Here is an 18,715-nt window from a genome sequence, read left to right on the forward strand (position 1 = left end):
GGCTGTAAAGTGCTTCAGGACGTTCTGAGGCTGGGAAAGATGATCTATAAATGCAGGCTCTTTTCCTTTGTTTTTAATTTCTTCCATCCTTATTCCCTACCATAATTCTTTGTGGAGTACAGTATTTTCTTGTGATGTTTCTCCTGAAAATTTGTTTTTTAATCTCCTCTCTCTGGGTAAGTCCTGGTCTTAACCCAACTGAGTAGTTGATGCCAGGAACTCAGTGAGTGAGGAGTGACAAACATGAGGCACTCTGTGTTGTTAGTCTAATGCTTTCCTCCAAAACATTTGTTGCTCGTTTTCTCCTCTGCTGGTCTGAAGGTGCTGACCTTTGCTGGGGTATAGCTCTTCACAAGAGTCCAGACGTTGCATGTCAACTGTTTGACCATGAACCAAAACACAGTCGAGCTTGCTTCTCTCCTCGCCTGATGTCTGCACATTTTCCAGTAGGAGGCACTGGGTGGCAATGAGTTCTTCCTTCCTAGGGGTTTCCCAACTGTGGGCAATTGGCATTTGTGTCTGCTGTAAGTGGTGAGGACTATACTGGGATTTAACTTCTCATGGGTCAGTGAATTATATCCCAATGCATTGCTAAGCCGTGCGGAACGGGAAGGGGTCACTTTTGATCCTGATCCATGTTGAGTTAGCTGATCTTGAGAGCTATGGTTCGACTCAGTGCAGCTGGATTAGGAAAGGGAAAATGGAGTAAGGATCCTGCGGTTGTGGAAAATCCAAAAGTGAGGAATGAGATGAGGCCAGCATCAGGTTAGCCCATGATACCATTCCTCTCCCAGTTAGGGGTACTGTTGCATTGTGGTTATGTTACGGTACCAGCAATCCAGAGAATGTCAGTTCAAATCCCACCACAGCAGTTTGAGAATTTGAATTCAGCTATTAAAATTTTTTTCAAAGGCTGGGACTAGTAAAAGTGACAATAAAGCTGTCTGATTGTCACTAAAAACCCAATAGGTTCACTAATATCCTTTTGCGGTGGTGGGGGGGGGGGGAACTGCCTTTCTTTCCCAGGCTGGCCTCCAGTCTCCCATCAATGTGATTTGACTTTCAACTACCCATTCTGTACCTGACATTTGTCATAAGCCTTCTTTTCCTGTTTTATTTTGATCTCTGTTCCCTTTGTCGCTCGGGGAGCTCTAACTTTAGATGCCCATTCTGGGAAAATGTTTGGTTTTGTGCCTATAGTATCTCCAGCTTAATTGACCTCGCAAGCTACTTGGTGGCAACAAGCCTGGGTATAGGCAGTAGGTGGCAGCTGTGCTTGTGATGCCCGCATCCCAAGAATAACCAATAAAGAAAAAATGGTCACCTAGCCTAGGAACCCTTGCTGCTCAGTCTTACACCTGACTAGGGGCCACTTGGGTGAGGTACCAAATAGCAACTGTTGCCCAATATAGCCCTGAAGAGGAGCAGTAGAGAAAATTGACAGGAAAAACTAGTGAGGACGAAACTACAATTTTTTAAAAACTGAGAATTTAGTCCATTTTAATCCTTTCGGCTGATAGCCCAAGTCCATTTCATCTGAGGTTCTCCATGTCCAACATTGAATTAAAATAGTGACTAAAAAAATTACCTTTTCCTATTCTTATGATTTGACAGTGCTACATTTGAGGTTGCAGTAGCTTGTATCACACAGGTAGTCACTGGCAAGGTGTCACTGCTGGCGGACATTGTTGGGCTAACACCTCCAGCGGACACATTGTCCTTGAACACTGAACTGGTAATAGGTTGGTAATTCATGGAGTTATTGATGGCTGCCTTTTCCATTCTTCCTCCACAGAACACTGCAAGGAGCTTCCAGGATTTCGACTGTCAGGTAAGTCATGTCTATGTCCTCTGAAGTGTTTGGGAAGTCTCTCGTAGAATTCAGTGAGGATCTGCTGCTCCATTTTTTTTTTTTTGTGGCATTTTATTCCATTGCTGAAAGGGTGTGTATTTGTACGAGTTCTGCCCTGCTGGTTTCTGGGCTGGAGAGAATGGGAGGCAGGAAGATGTGTGTACAATTCAGAAGAAACGGCTGAGAGGATCTCGCTCAGTGTGAAGCTGAGCATTGTGGACCATGAATATTTCAGGCTAACTCCACCCCAGTCTGAGCTAAGTTCATGGTTCTTAACCTAAATATCAGTACAGATGGCACAGTTGGTTTTGGCTCATTTGGACTTTGAAAGGAAAATATTTGACTCCTGGTTGACATCCACTGACCCTTAAGATGAAAACACATGCACTGTCCACTCTACACGATTCAAATATGTTCTTTTGTTGAATAAACCATTCAAGTTATTCAATAATTTGAATCTAGCAACATAAAGAATGCAACAAAGGAATTTACTGCTTAAAAATAATTTGACTTGTTAGATAATTTGAATTCCGTCACTTTGAATTAAGAGGAGTAGACTATATATGGACAGGATCTGGCTTGTTTGTGCTGCCCTCCATGGTAAAATAGTCTGCTGTGCTGTCTAGACAGGTGAAGAATGGTGACTTGGCCCGTGTTTGAATCTCTCCATTTGTGTTTTGGCCCTATCACCATATTGCCTCATCCGCCTTGTCTTTCACACGTTCGCCAACACTACCTTCCTCCAACACCATTTCTCCACTGTCCTTGCTTGGTTCCCATCTTACCTATTCAGTTGTAGCCAGAGCATCTCCAGCAGTGGCTTCTCTTTCTGCCCCTGTGCTGTTGCCTCTGGATCTATCCTTGGCCCACTCTTCTTCTACATGCTGCCTCTTGGTAACAGACATGGGGTCAGTATCCACTGATGACACCCAGTCCTGCCTCCCCACCACCTCTCCTGACCACTTCACTGTCTGTGCTCTCAGATTGCTTATCCAAAACCCAGTCTTGGGATGAGCCACAATATCCGGTTAAGTATTGAGAAAACTAAAGCCATTGCCTTTGACCCCCAGCTCAAAGCTCAAATCCTTGACAATGATTCCATTCCCTTCCCTGAGCACTGACTGAAGCTGTCACAACCTCAGAGTCCTATTTGATCCCGAGCTAAGTTTCTGTCCACTTCGGTAACATCCTCCACCACTGCCTGTTCCTCGGTCCATCTGCTGCTGAATCCCTCATCCCGACTTAGCTGTTCCAATGCTTTCCTGACCATCCTTCCAGTCTCCATTCTCTATAAACTTCAGCTGCCTCTATCCCATACTGTACCTACTCACCTGGCACCCCAGTTCTTGTTGACCTACTATGGCTGCTGGTCCCCCAGAGCCTTCAATTTAATATTCTCCTGCTAATGTTCAATTCCCTTCGTGGCCTCATCCCTCTTCATCTCTGTGAACCCCTTCCTCTGACTCTGGCACTTGATGCACGAGCCCTCCCTTAGACACACCATTGGCCTTCAGCCACCTAGGGCCCACACTCCGGAATTCCCTGACTAACCCTCTCTGCCAGTCCACCTCACTCTCTCCTTTAAGACCCTCCTTAAAACCCACCGAGCTTTTGACCATCTCCTCCTAATATCTCCGCCTTTGGTTTGGTGTCCATTTATTTCTGATGATGCCTTGTGAGGTGCCCTGGGACGTTTTTCTATGTTAAAGGCGCTATATAAATGCAAGTTATTGTTGGTTGCAGTATCCAAGACTGACCTGCCTCAGCCAGAACCATTCTTCACTATCAATCAGTGGGAAGGAAACAGAGAAAATTGTTTGCACGCGGAAGGGGCTGAATATTTTCATTTGAAAAATTGGTTAGAACTAAGAACAAAGAAAATTACAGCACAGGAACAGGCCCTTCGGCCCTCCAAGCCTGCGCCGATCCAGATCCTCTATCTAAACATGTCGCCTATTTTCTAAGGGTCTGTATCTCTTTGCTTCCTGCCCATTCATGTATCTGTCTAGATACCATCTGTCTGGTTGAATTAATGAAAAGCGTTGCTGCTTCTTGGCTTGCTATTTTTAAAAATCTTGATTGCACCTTGGTGTGATTATACTAACTGTTCTCCCATCTAACTCTCCACATGGGTTAGCGTGGGTTACTCTGTTTGCAATGCTGGGCATCTACGCATTTTGCCTTCACTCTATCACAAATGGAGCTTTGTTTTAGAGCATGGAAGAGTAGGAAGAGATCTTGAAGGGAAAAATCAATGTGTTAAAATATCAGTTTGTGGGCTGTACATTTTCCATTGTGTTTACATTGCAAGCTACTCTGTCAGCTGTGACTCAGGTGGTAGCACACTCACATTGGAGTTAGAGGATTATGAGTGTATGAATCTCGCTACAGTGACTTGAGCACAAAATCTAGGCTGGCGCTCCAGTGCAGTACTGAGGGAATGCTGCACTGACTGAGGTGCCGTCTTTCGGATAAGACGTTAAGCCGAGGCCCTGTCTACCGTCTCAGGTGGACATCAAAGATACCGTAGCACTGTTCAACAGATGATCTGGTAATTTATTTAATTGCTGTTCAGGGAACCCTACTGTGTACAAATTGGTTGTTTTTTTTTTCACATTACAACACTTCAAAAGTACTTCATTGACTGTATAGTGCTTTGGGGCAATCTGATGCCGTGAAAGGCGCTATTTAAATGCAACTTCTTTGTTTCTTGTTATTGTAACGGGAGCACCGGATCAATTCTGTAGAGGGGGAAGAGAGCATGCCTGTCAGCTGGATGCAACGCATGTAATCCAAGCAGGCAACAATCAGTCACTAATCCCAAGGTTGGGAGTCTAATGCATTGTGACAGAACTGGCCTACATGCTGACACCCAGGTGCTGCCGTCATATTATTCTGCAGATTTTCTGGTAATCCTGGCGTGAGTAGCTTTAACACAACAGCAAACAGCTGGTGTTATGGTTCCACAAAGAGCAGACTTTGTGAGATGCAGCCCACATTAGTTAGTGTAAGGAGATTTTCAGATGAATACAAACATCATCTTCGAAAGATTTGTCAAATTACGCAACAGCTGCAATGAAAGTCAAAAGCAGGGTGTGAGTTTGATGCTGTCTTATTCCCGCACCTTCCCCCCCTGCTTCCAGTGAACTACAAAAAAAGAGAGAAAACATTCAAACTACCACATCATCATACTCACCATGGGGTTGTACTGATTTAATTAATTCATTCGGAGAATCATTCCAAGCAGTCATTGTCCATATGCAGCAAGACCTGGACAATATTCAGGCTGATATGTAGCAAGTAACATTCAGAGCACACAAGTGCCAGGCAATGACCATCTCCAACAAGAGAGAATCTAATCATCTACCCTTGATGTTTAATGCCATTACCATTACTGAATCCCCCACTATCAACATTCTGGGAGTTACCATTGACTAGAAACTTAACTGGACCAGACACACAAATACTGTGGCTACAAGACCAGGTCAAAGGCTGGGGATTCTGCGGCGAGTAACTCGCCTCCTGACTCTCCAAAACCTGTCCATCATCTACAAGGCTCAAGTCAGGAGTGTGATGGAATACTCTCCACTTGCCTGGATGAATTCAGCTCCAACAACACTCAAGAAGCTCGACAGCGTCCAGGACAAAGCAGCTACTTGATGGGTACCCCATCCACCACCTTCAACATTCACTCCCTCCACCACCAATGCACAGTGGCAGCAGTGTGTACCATCTACAAGATGCACTGCAGCAACTCACAAAGCCTCCTTAGACAGCACCTTCCAAACCCACAACCTCTGTTGCCTAGAAGAACAAGGACAGGAGACGCATGGGAAAACCACCACCTGCGAGTTCCCTTCCAAGCTGCACACCACTGACTGGAATTATGTCATCATACAAAGTAGGCCATTCGACCCCTCAAGCTTGCTCTGCCATTCAATAAGATCATGACTGATCTGTTTGTGTTTCGAATTCCACACCCCCATCTACCCCCACTAACCTTTGATTCCGTTGCCTAACAAGAATCTATCTACCTCCACCTTAAAAATATTCAATGTTCCTGCCTCCACCACCTTCTGAGGCAGAGAGTTCCAAAGTTGCACAACTCTCTGAGAAAAAGTTTCTCCTCATCTCTGTCCTAAAAGCATGATCCCTAATTTTAAGAGTGCCGCCTAGTTGTGGACTCACCCACAAGAGGAAACATCCTTTCCACATCCTTGTCAAGACCATTCAGGATCTTTTAAACTTAAGTCAAGTCTCCCCTCACCCTTCTAAACTCCAGTGAAAACAAGCCCAGTCCGTCCAACCTTTCCTCATAAGACAACCCGCTCATTCTAGGTATCAATCCAGTAAACCTCCTCTGACCCTTCTCCAACGCATATACATCCTTCTTTAAATAAGGAGACCAAAACTGCACACAGTATTTGAGCTGTGATCTCACCAATGCCCTGTATAACTGAAGCATAACATCCTTTGCTGTCACTGGGTCAAAATCCCTTCCTAACAGCACTGTGGGTGTACCTACAGCACATAGGCTGCAGCGGTTCAAGAAGGCTCCCCCAGGCACTGCTAACTGTGAAAGGCACAACGTAGACGTAAGATGCCCCACTAGATTTTGAGCAGGTTTAGTTTTTTAGTTTTAGTTTAGAGATACAGCACTGAAACCGGCCCACCGAGCCTGTGCCGACCATCAACCACCCATTTATACTAATCCTACACTAATTCCATATTCCTACCACATCCCCACCTGTCCCTATATTTCCCTACCACCTACCTACACTAGGGGGAATTGCTAATGGCCAATTTACCTATCAACCTGCAAATCTTTGGCATGTGGGAGAAAACCGGAGCACCCGGAGAAAACCCACGCAGACACAGGGAGAACTTGCAAATTCCACACAGGCAGTACCCAGAATTGAACCCGCGTCGCTGGAGCTGTGAGGCTGCGGTGCTGACCACTGCGCCACTGTGCCGCCCAAGTATCCAGGACCTTTTCAATTGGATCTTGCAAAGGTAATTGATGGTGGCAGAGAGTCAGAATTGAGGAACAAGTCGCAAAAGGTCACTATTGTGCTGTTCCTGCTAATACTGCTGGCTGTAATTTGTGAAATAGATTAAATATATAATTTTACAAACTGCCTTGATTGCTTTCTTCCCCTCTCCCCCACAGCCCCCAAATCAAATTGCATTTCTATAGCACCTTTAACTTCACAAGGTGCTTCACAGAAATGTTATCAAAAGAAATTTGACTCTGAGCCACATAAGGAGATATTAGGACAGGTGGCCAAAAGATTGGTCAAACAGTAGATTTTAAAGAGAGAATTAAAGAAGAGAGAGAGGTGAGAGGGTTAGGGAGGGAATTCCAGAGCTTAGAGCCCAGGCAGCTGAAGGCACAGCTGCCAATGGTGGAGCGAAGAAATGCAAGGATGGGCAAGAGGCCAGAATTGGGGGTGCACAGAAATTGAGGGGGGTTCTATGGCTGGGTAAGGTTACAGAGATAGGGAGGGGTGCGGCCAAGAGAAATATTAAAACAAGGATGGGAATTGTAAAATCGACATTGCCGGACCGGGAGCTGATGTTGGTCAGCGAGCACAGAAGTGATAGGTGAATGAGACATTGTGTGAGGTAGGACATGAGCAACAGAAGGTAATGATTCAGGGCCTGGTGAAACATTCTTGCACCTTCAAAATTAGTATGTTACACTCACCTGTTACATTGTGATCAGGTGCTGTGTGTGACTAAGATTAGAACGGGTGCTTGCAGTGACACTACAGAAATGCTGCAGTAACTGGGACAGCAGTAGGCAAAACGAAATCAGCACCTCCCCGTAGGAGAAGTGATTAATTATTGCTCCAAAACCAGCACTTTGCAATCTGCAGGATGTTTTGTAAAATTGGTTGGCAGATCACATCGCATAACAGTGTGGAAATCAGGAGCTGGCATGCTATCTTGCACCATAACAAATCACTAACCTCGGCTCTGCTCAAAGCCAACTGACTGTTTATCGAATAAACATTCAGTTGAAAATAGCAGGGCTGGTAGTCTGAAACGAGAGCACATTGCGTTAACAAGTACCATTCGTGGACATGGGTGGAGGAGGGGGCGGGGGCTTGTTGTGTTTTTGAGGATGCTGTTAATGACTTCTCATCTGCTGTGCAGTCATACATTTGCAGTGCAGATTGGAATCACGAGAGCAATACATTTCCCAGGGCTGTTGCATAGATTTCTTTACACAGAAGTTCAGAAAGACCGAATGTGGCAGGATGGGGTGGGGTGGAGAGGAGAAGTACAAAATCCAATACCTTCAATGTGAATTTTCTTCAGGATCTCTGTTCAGCTTTAAGCTGCTTCCCTAAGCTCTGAAAATCCCTCTCTAAACCTCATCGCCTCTCTGTTCGCCTTTTAAGACACTCCTTAAAGCCTACCTCTTTGATTAAGCTTTTGGTAACTTGTTCTAATATCTCCTTACGTGGCTCGGCATCAAAGTATTGTTGTGAATTGAACCCTATTTAAAATGACCGCTACATTTAATTTTAAATTTACATTTGGTACAAAGCTGATCAAGTCAAAATCTGATGAAGCTTTCTGGATTTGTAATTTCATTTACTGTTGCTGTTGGAAATGCCAGTGATCACTCGGGGTGATCCATATCCTGCGGAGAGTGTTTTATTTTAAAAGGAGGTGGCAACTATTTTTTCTCCTCGTTATGGAAAGTCTGATTTAGTTGCAGTGTCATTGTCCTGGGCTATGTCACTGGTCTGTTTAAAAAGTCCCGTTGAAATTTTGGCTTGTTCACGCAATGGCTTAGCAAGTACTGCATTGCCAGGCTCTTTATGCTGAGATATCTGGATGAGGAAGATCCCAGATTCAAGCAGTGTCCTTGTGGACTGCCACGTCCTATTTTCAAGAGCCCAGGATTCCCACAGTCAGGAGGAGGAAAGGTTGATGCAGCTGTGGTGATAGTTCTCAATCTTTTGGCTCAGCAGTGTGTTACACTGACCTTACAAAGTAGGACAGAAATCCCAAAAGTATGACAGTATGGGACCGGAAAATGCAGGAAAGTGTAAGACATGAACTCTCAATTCTGGGATAATGAGCCTAAATTGAGAGGACAGGGTGGGATTGAGGGCACAGTGTGGGACAAAAACTGAAATGTTAAGATAGTTTAAGACACACAAGCCTAAAAATCATGAGACAGTGTGGAACATAGTACCCTAAAATGTAAACGAATGTAAATGAAACAAATGTAAATGAAAGTGTAAATGTAAATAATCAGTATGTACCATGCTTTACTGATGTTTTAGAATTCACCAAGCATACATTTTTTACAATTGAATTTCTGATGCGCTCATAATTTAAGCAGGCCTTAACATTAATCTGTGTATCCCTCTGGTCTCAGCATCTCCGCTGCATTGCAGTGCAGAAACCCAGTGCTACTGCTGTTGCGAGGAGAGAATAGAAAGCAAATGTCCTTTACAGTACTGTAATGATCTTTTAGTTCCTCACATCATTTCAGCAGGTGTTTAGCTGCACTACAAGTGGGACAGAATAGAGCCTTTAATAGAACTTCTTCATTAATTCACCATAGATGGTGGACATTTTCAGATTGCAACACAGACATTATTTCATCTGCAACATACAATTATCATTGAGCTGGATTTTGTCTCGTTTCCCTGTGGGTTTTATTTTAACTGATCTTTGTGCATTAGCAAGGAACTGCTGTCTTTCAGATGAGACAATTAAAAAAAAAAAAATTCCATGGCACTATTTCAAACAAAGAAAGAGGGAAAGAAAGACTTGCATTTATATAGCGCATTTCGTGACCTCCGGACTTCCCGAAGCACTTTCCAGCCAATGCAGTGTAGTCACTGTTGCAATATAGGAAGAGCAGGAGAGTTCTTGATATGTCTGAACCAACATTCCTCCCTCAGTCAACATCAGCGGGAACTGATTGATTAACTGGTCGCTTGTCTTGTTTGCTGCTTGTGTTTGTGTACAAATTGGCTGCCCTGTTTGCCTGCAAAACAACAGGAATGATACTTCAAAGGTAATGGATTAACTGTGAAAGGCTGTGTGTTTGTGTGTGTCCTTTTATCTGGCAGTCCACATCATGCCTAGAATAAGAACGCTTTGATCTATTTACGCATCTTTCCTTTTCCATAAGGAACACAGGAGCAGGAGTAGGCCATTCAGCCCATGGAGCCTGCTCCACCATTCAATATGAACATGGCTGATCATCCACTTCGATGCCTTTTTCCCACATTCCCTTATGTCATTGGTATTTAGAAATCTGTCAATCTCTGCTTTAAACATACTCAATGACTAAGCTTCCACAGCCCTCTGGGGTAGAGAATTCCAAACTACCTCTGAGTAAAGACATTTCTCCTCATCTCTGTCCTAAGTGGCTTCCCCCCCAATTTTAAAATTGGCCCCCCCCAACCAGGGGAAACATCTTACCTGCATCTACCCTGTCTGTCCCTTTAAATATTTTGTAGGTTTCAAGAGATCACCTCTCATTCTTCAAAACTCTAGAGAATACAGGCACAGTTTCCCCAATCACTCTTCTCTCCTGGGAACAAGTCTGGTGAATCTTCGTTGCACTACCTCTATGGCGATAATATCCTTCCTAAGGTATGGGGACCAGAACAGCAAACAGTGCTCCAGGTGCAGTCTGACCAAGGTTCTATACAATTGAAGCAAGACTTCGCTACTCCTGTACTCAAATCCTCTTGTGATAAAGTCTAACATACCATTAGCTTTCCTAATTGCTTGCTGCACCTGCATGCTAGCTTTCAGTGCCTTATTGACAAGGACACCCAGGTCCCTTTGTACATCTACACTTTCTAATTGCTTACTAGTTAAGAAATACTCTGCACACATCTATTCCTCCTACCATAGTGGGTAACTTCACATTTCTCAACATTATATTCCATCTGCCACGTTCTTGCCCACTCACTAAGTCTGTCCAAATCCCCTTGGAGCCACTTTGCATCTTCCTCACAACACACATTCCCACCTGGTTTTGTGTCATCCACGAACTTGGAAATATTACATATGATCCCCACATCCAAATCATTGATATCTATCGTGAACAGCTGTGGCCCAAGCACTGATCCCTGCAGTACCCCACTAGTCACAGCCTGTCAACATGAGAATGACCCTTTTATTCCTACTCTCTGCTTTCTACCTGTTAACCGAGGACATCTTAGTTATTTATGAAGCAAATGAACAATCGGAAAATGCAGTCACACATATACGTCCTTCAACAGTGTAATCTGGTGAGTTGATCTTTCTATTGCCATCCAAGGATACTTCGTCACAAACTGAGCTGACAAAGGTTGTTTGCATCTTTAATTCACACTTTGAGCGCTAACTCTTCATGGCTTACTGATCCCTTACACCAGAAGTTAGTGGACGTCACAGATCGTCAGCAGAAGTGGCAGAGGGAAGTTGTGCTAGGCCCAAAGCCATGAGGTGGGATGGGGGCAGTGGCTGGATCATGACTAGATTGAGTCAGCTGTGGCTCAGTGGGGAGCACTCTCACCTCTGAGTCACAAAGTTTTGGGTTCAAATCCTAATTCAGGACTTGAGCATAAAAATCAAGGTGGCACTGTTGAAGGTGCCATCTTTTGGATGAGACATTAAACTGAGGCTCGTACGCCCTCTCTCTGGTGGATGTCAAAGATTATATGGCACTATTTCGGTGGGCGGCACAGTGGTTAGCACCGCAGCCTGACGAATTATATCCAACCACATCTGTTCCTCTGGCCTCACAGCTCTCATTGCTCCGCTGGGCTGTTCTGGGAGTACTTGACAAGTCCTTTGAGACCCTTCTCTTGTGTCTGAACAGATTTTGCGGTCGATTCATGCCTGTTCCATTTCCTAAAGCGTACCAAAGTGAGCTTTAAAAGTTCCAATGTATCGATCAAAGACTTTGCACAATTCTGTTAGGTCTAAATCAGCTAGTCATGGAAATTCCAGAAAACAAAACGGAGCGTGGAGGGAAAGAAACAAAACCAACAGCAATTTTTAAGTGCAGGTGGCACGTTGTGTCCAGTTTGAGGCAGTTTCCCTTTGCTTTTGCTCTGATCACCTGTGCAGTGTTTTTCCACCCAGGTGTCCCATCCGACCTTCACTAATCCACTTAGTGTAACCAGCTCGAGGTTTAGCTGTGGCAGTGAGCTCACAAAGATCTGATCAGCCCTGCAATCAGTGTCAGCCAATGATCTAGTGCACAAAAATAAATTTGTCACTTCAATGCAATTGTTTGTTTGACTTTTCTAATGGTGCACTATTTTAGCGCACTTTAATTTTGAACCTTTTTTGGATTTGCAGGAGAGTGAGGCCGGGATTTGACACGTAGGCGTTGGCCCCGCCCACTAGCTGGAAAGCCAAAGGGCGAGCCCGCCTCCCCCGGCCCTGGAAGATGCGACGCTATTTTGCGTGGCTCAGGCAATAGAATTGCCAGAGGTCGCGGCTTCCGCCCCCTCTGAGGCAGGATGTCGCGCCTCCGAGAACTGCCGGCCAACCAGAGAGCCGGCAGCTCTTCAGTCTCAAGTGCGCCACTGGGAGCAGTGGCAACTGCTGGGACTGCAGCAGGTCCAGGGCCCAGCCAGCGATGGAGGCTGGAGAAGAAGTTAAGTGGGGTCAGGGCCAGGCAAGGGGGAGTGTGGTCGATCACAAGGGCGGGGTTGGGGTGGGGGGAGGTGTCTTTCAGTGAAGCATGCCCCTGCTGCTGGGGTGGGGGGGGGGGGGGAGACCCTCTGAGGCACAGGGTGCCCAATCAGGAGGGACCCCTCCTCTAAGCCCACAAGGAGACCGCCAGGTTTTTCTGCATGGCCTCCCCAGGTGGCGAATGCCCATCCACTGGTAAAATAACAACGGTGGTGGGAAGAGGCCTTTAGGTGGCCATTAATTGACCTCATAAGGGCCTCAATATGCCTACGGGCGGGCGGACTGCCCACCACCTCTCCCGCTGCTGGTAAAATACCAGCAGAGGCAGATAGGTGACAGGCATGGCACCTCTGCCATCCCACTTGATTTTGCCCCCTTTTCCCCTCCCCCGCCCACCTCCACCTCCAAGCCCACTCCCATGCGGGGGTGGGAGCATATAATACCAGTCTGAATGTGCAGTTGTCGTGGTGAGTGGCTGCTGCAGGGTCCATGGTCATTAGATGAGTACAATAGTTGTTACCTGGGAGATTCCTGTGGAAATGAGGTTCCACATTCATCAGTTTTAATTTTGAGCCAGATCACTCTTTATCTATATCTCCAAGCTGTCATTGGGATTTTAATGGAGTATAGTGATGGATGTGTGAAATCTTTGTACTGTTGCCACTTACAGGATTCTGAACTGAAAATGAGTTGCTCCTGAAAGGCATTTTAACCTGTGTAGCACTCGGGGTAAGTACCGATGGTCACAGGTTTGCTATTATGTGCGAGTGGTTTCAGGTAACAGATTCAGTGTTGGACACAAGAAGGCTATTGCAGTAGATTAAGGTATGTTGGGTTAAGTGTGATATCTGCCCCATCAAATCAGGTGCCAATCTTGGCTCATTGGCAGCAATTTCTCCCTGAATCAGAAGATTCCACCACATTCCAGGGCCAGTGCACATAATCTAGGCACATTTGGGGGATTGGGACTAGCGGAGTTGCTCTGGCAGAGAGCCAGCATTGACACAAAGGCTGAATGACCTTGTGTGCTGTAACAATTCGATGATGATTTAGACTTCAGTGTAATACAGAGAGAGTGCTGCACTGGCGGAAGCTGCAACAGAATTATGTTTCAAAACTACATTATTGGCTGCGAGGTGTTTTGGGATATCCTGAAGTTGTGAAAGGCGCTATATAAATGCAAGTTTCTCACACGTAAGGACACCTTCAGACAGATGACTAAAGGTTTGGTCAAAGAGGAAGTTTTAGGAGAGAAAGATGTAGGAATGAAAGGGTCATTCTCGTGTTCACAGGCTGTGACTAGTGGGGTACTGCAGGGATCAGTGCTTGGGCCCCAGCTGTTCACAATATATATCAATGATTTGGATGTGGGGACCAAATGTAATATTTTCAAGTTCGTGGATGCCACAAAACTAGGTGGGAACGTGTGTTGTGAGGAAGATGCGAAGTGACTTCAAGGGGATTTGGACAGACAGTGAGTGGACAAGAACGTGGCAGATGGAATATAATTTGGAAAAATGGGAGGTTATCCACTATGGTAGGGGGAATGAATGTGCAGAGTATTTCTTAAATGGCAAGAGATTAAAAAGTGTAGATGTACAAAGGGACCTGGGTGTCCTTGTCAATAAGGCACTGAAAGCCAACATGCAGGTGCAGCAAGCATTTAGGAAGGCAAATGGTATGTTAGCCTTTATTGCAAGAGGATTTGAGTACAGGAGTAGTGCAGTGTTGCTTCAATTGTATAGAACCTTGGTTAGACCGCACTTGGAGTACTGTGTGCAGTTTTAGTCCCCTTACCGTAGGAAGGATATTATTGCCAAAGAGGGAGTGCAACAAACATTCACCAGACTTGTTCCCAGGATGGTGGGACTGTCGTATGAAGAGAGATTGGGGAAACTGTGCCTGTATTCTCTAGAGTTTCGAAGAAAGAATGAAAGATGATCTCATGGAAACCTACATAATACTTAAAGGGATAGACAGGGTAGATACAGCTAAGATGTTTCCCCTGGTTGGGGAGTCTAGAACTAGGGGACACAATTTCAAAATAAGGGGGAAGCCACTTAGGACAGAGATGAGGAGAAATTTCTTTACTTAGGGAGTTGTGAATCTTTGGAATTCTCTACCCCAGAGGGCTGTGGAAGCTCAGTCATTGAGTATGTTTAAAGTAGAGATTGACAAATTTCTAAATGCCAATGACATAAGGGGATAATGTGGGGAAAAAGGCATTAAAGTGGAAGATCAGCCAAGATCGTATTGAATGGCGGGGCAGGCCTAATGGGCTGAATGGCCTACTCCTGTTCCTATGTTACAGTTCGTAATGACCATGTCCTTTATAAACAGCCACGTTGGAGGCTTAGGGAGACAGCTTACTGCCTGAAATTCTAGACCCATGCCTCAAAACACAGCCTTGCCAACGCTGTCCATTGTTTCTGTCTAGTTGGAGGGCGAGCTGCCTCCTTGTGTGCGGGTTAGCTTCCAAGAAGAGCACGGTGAAGAATACTTGAGCTCGTACTGTGTGACCGCCCTGCTGAGAGCACTTTTTAAAGGAGACCGCCTTTCTTTTTTAGTGGTAGTTCTGAGTAGAAGCAGAGTGAAAGTTGGTGTGCTGCTCTGCAAAGGTACCCTGCACCTCGTATTGCAAGCATTTGTGCTGAAGGAAGGGAGGCATGCTGTCATCCTGTATCCCTGAGGAAGCTGGGGCAGCGTGAAATTCTATGTGCTACATCTTCCTTGAAGAAAGATACCCCTGTCCCACTTTAAGACACTTCTTTAGATTGTCAGCCTTGGCTGAGTTGGTAGCACTCATGCCTCAGAGTCAAAAGGTTGTGAGTTCAAATCCCACATCAGAGACTTGAGCACAAACTCGAGGCTGACGCTCCCAGTACAGTACTGAGGGAGTGCTGCACTATCAGAGATGCTATCTTTCATTTGCATTATTAAACTGAGACTCTGTCTGACTCAAAGTAACAGCACTACTTCAAAGAAGAGCAGGGGAGTTCTCCTGGTGTCCTGGCCAATATTATCCCTCAACTAACATTGCTAAAACAGATGATCTGGTCAGTATCACATTGCTGATTCTGGGAGCTTGCTGTGCACAGATTGGCTGCCGTGATTCCGATATTAAACAGTGACTACACTTCATAATAGTATCTCTGGCTATAAACCCACTTTGGGACATCCTGAGGTCATGAAAGGCACGATATAGATGCAAGTCTTTCTTTTAAGACCAAACTTTTAGTCACGTGTCCTTGTGTGTCCTTCTTTGGCTCGGTGTCAATCTTTGTCCGATTACGCTCCTAGGATGTTTTACTATGTTAAAGGTGCTACATAAATGCAAGGGGTTATTGTTGAGACATGTGTACAAAGGAGTGCCCAACTACCATGACCCTTCTGCAGAGGACTGAAAACATTCTTCCAAATTTGCTCCCAGATTCAGTGTTGATCTGCTCTGCCACCATCCCCCACACGGCGTGAGCTCCCACCATTTGAAGCAGGTTGGCCCAGTTACCCTTGGCCCCCATCTCCGTACTTTACAGCAATCTGATGCAGAGCAGCATCAACAAAAGCAAGAGGTCACCACACTTTAGGAAGGATGTCCAGACCTTGTAGAGGAGACTTACGAGAATTGTACCAGGGATGTGGGACTTCAGTTACATGGAGAGACCAGAGAAGCTGGGGTTATTCTCCTTTAGAGCAGAGAAGGTTAAGGGGAGATTTGATAGAGGTGTTCAAAATCATGAAGGGTTTTGATACAGTAAATAGGGAGAAACGGTTTCCAGTGGCAGTAGGGTCAGAAACCACAGCCCACAGATGTACGGTATTAGTGAAGCAAGATGAGAATTTTATTCTATGCATTAAGTTGTTCTGATCTGGAATGCAGTGCCGTAAAGGGTGGTTGAAGCAAATTCAATAATAACTTTCAAAAGGAAATTAGATAAATAGTTGAAAAGGAAAAATGTGCAGGGCTATGAGGAAAGGGCAGGGGTAGTTAGACTTATTGGATAGCTCCTCCAAAGTGCTGGCACAGGCATGATGGGCCGAGTGGCGGCCTCCTTTGTGGTATCATTCTATGATTCTATCTGCTGCTTCTCGGCAGAGATTGCTCTGTGGCGTCGGGGCTTTGGAAAGGAAAAGCAAAGAATAAGTGTAATTTTGTGTTCCTTTCCACCTACAGGAACATGACATTGAAACTGTGCATGGTGTGCTGCATGTAACCATGCGAGGCACTCCAAAGGGAAACAGACCAGTCATCCTGACCTACCACGACATAGGCCTCAACCGTAAGTCATTGTCTTTTTCATTTCTCCTCTTATTGGTCTGTGTGCGCTATTCTCTGGTCAGTCCGAGGGTGGGGGGGGGGGTGGTGAGCAGACTGTTCTCTGATCTCTTCCTTTGTCCTTCAGTAACCTGAAGAGAAACCGTGGGCTGCAACCCCTTGCAGTTTACTTCTTCTGCTCATAATAAAATAGCTGACCTTCCCCCTATCCCTTTACAACACAGCTAAGGTCAGGAACTCGCTCCAGGGAAAGTGTCAGCTGTGGCTCAATAGCTAGCACTCTCACCTCTGAGGCTGTGAGGGCTGCTTTATAATTGCATGCAGCTGAAGTGCTGTAGCCTGCAAGGCTGGAAGGTGGGATTAGATTGGGTGGCTAGATTTCTCGGCCGGCGTAGACACGATGGGCTGAATGGCCTCCATCTGTGCCATAATTTTCCTATGGTTCTGTAGTATTTTTGAGGAGGGGTATCACTGGTACACGGTGCAATTTACCATTGACCAGCACAGTTATTCCTTCATATTCCACAATGTAGCATTTATTAGTTTAAAGGAAAAGCAGACAATTTTACTCAAAGCGCTCAAGAATGATACACCGACTCTGTGATGACCTTGTATAGTGAGCTTTTCAGGTGCAGGAATGATGCATTCTAGCCTCATCACAGTAAATAACACTGTCAGGGAGAGTGGGAACATCATGGGAATACCTGCTGCTGACCAGTTTAGAGAGATGGAAAATGATAGAGGGGAACAAAATTGGTTATGGGGGAGGGGTGGGACAAAAGTTGTAAGATTCTGTTATTGGTCAACATATTTTTGGAGTGGACCCTTTAGATTAAATTAGATTAGAGATACAGCACTGAAACAGGCCCTTCGGCCCACCGAGTCTGTGCCGAACATCAACCACCCATTTATACTAATACTACACTAATCTCATATTCCTACCAAACATCCCCACCTGTCCCTATATTTCCCTACCACCTACCTATACTAGTGACAATTTATAATGGCCAATTTACCTATCAACCTGCAAGTCTTTTGGCTTGTGGGAGGAAACCGGAGCACCCGGAGAAAACCCACGCAGACACAGGGAGAACTTGCAAACTCCACACAGGCAGTACCCGGAATTGAACCCGGGTCGCTGGAGCTGTGAGGCTGCGGTGCTAACCACTGCGCCGCCCTTGTTGAATAGACTGTTGGATAATCCATTGGGATTGTATATTCTGTTGGCAAACCTATGGATTGTTCCAAGACCCCATTCCTAATGTGGTCAGGGAAATAAGATCCAAAACTAAACAGATTGGATGGTGCAACTCACTTATGAACAGAAGCAGGATGTACTTGATAAATTGAAGATAAAAACATGAGGGAGGAAGGAATGAAAAGTTATGCTGATTTGGTTTAGATGAAGTAAGGGTGGGTCGGTGAAGGCTTGCATGGATAAATACTGGCATTGACCAGTTGGGCGGAATGACCAGTTTCTGTGCTGTAAATTATGAGAGGGGGCGGGGGAAGAATTGCTGATTGCTGTGTTTGTTTCTCCCACTGCGCCCCCATTAATGCTTTGTCATTTTCTCACAGACAAATCTTGCTTCAACACATTGTTTAACTATGAGGACATGCAAGAAATCACACACCACTTCGCAGTGTGCCATGTGGATGCCCCTGGACATCAAGAAGCAGCTCCACCTTTCCCAACAGGGTGCGAGGTTTTTGCACATTGTGTTTTGTTTTGTTCTTATTGCAAACTTTATCTTTCAGAGGTGCTTGGATTCATTTCCACAGGAGTAGTTCATTGAACTCATTGCACCATTCAGTTAGATCATGACTGATCTTAGTTTCATATCCTTTAATACCCTTACCTAACAAATATCTCTTTTAAAATTTTTTATTCCCTTTGCCTCTCTGCCCTGACC

At 45.2% G+C, this 18,715-nt stretch overlaps 1 protein-coding gene across 1 annotated transcript in view; it reads left to right on the forward strand.

Moving 5' to 3' along the window:
• ndrg3b (ndrg family member 3b) overlaps nucleotides 1–18,715 on the forward strand; it is a 97,609-nt gene that overhangs the window by 43,453 nt on the left and 35,441 nt on the right. The window contains exons 3-5 of the mRNA XM_068048570.1: nucleotides 1,796–1,831; nucleotides 16,701–16,806; nucleotides 18,381–18,501. Coding sequence (XP_067904671.1) covers nucleotides 1,796–1,831; nucleotides 16,701–16,806; nucleotides 18,381–18,501 — 263 coding nt within the window. The remainder of the gene's footprint in view (nucleotides 1–1,795; nucleotides 1,832–16,700; nucleotides 16,807–18,380; nucleotides 18,502–18,715) is intronic.

The sequence above is a fragment of the Heterodontus francisci genome, chromosome 16, assembly GCF_036365525.1.
Source record: "Heterodontus francisci isolate sHetFra1 chromosome 16, sHetFra1.hap1, whole genome shotgun sequence".
NCBI lineage: Eukaryota > Metazoa > Chordata > Chondrichthyes > Heterodontiformes > Heterodontidae > Heterodontus > Heterodontus francisci.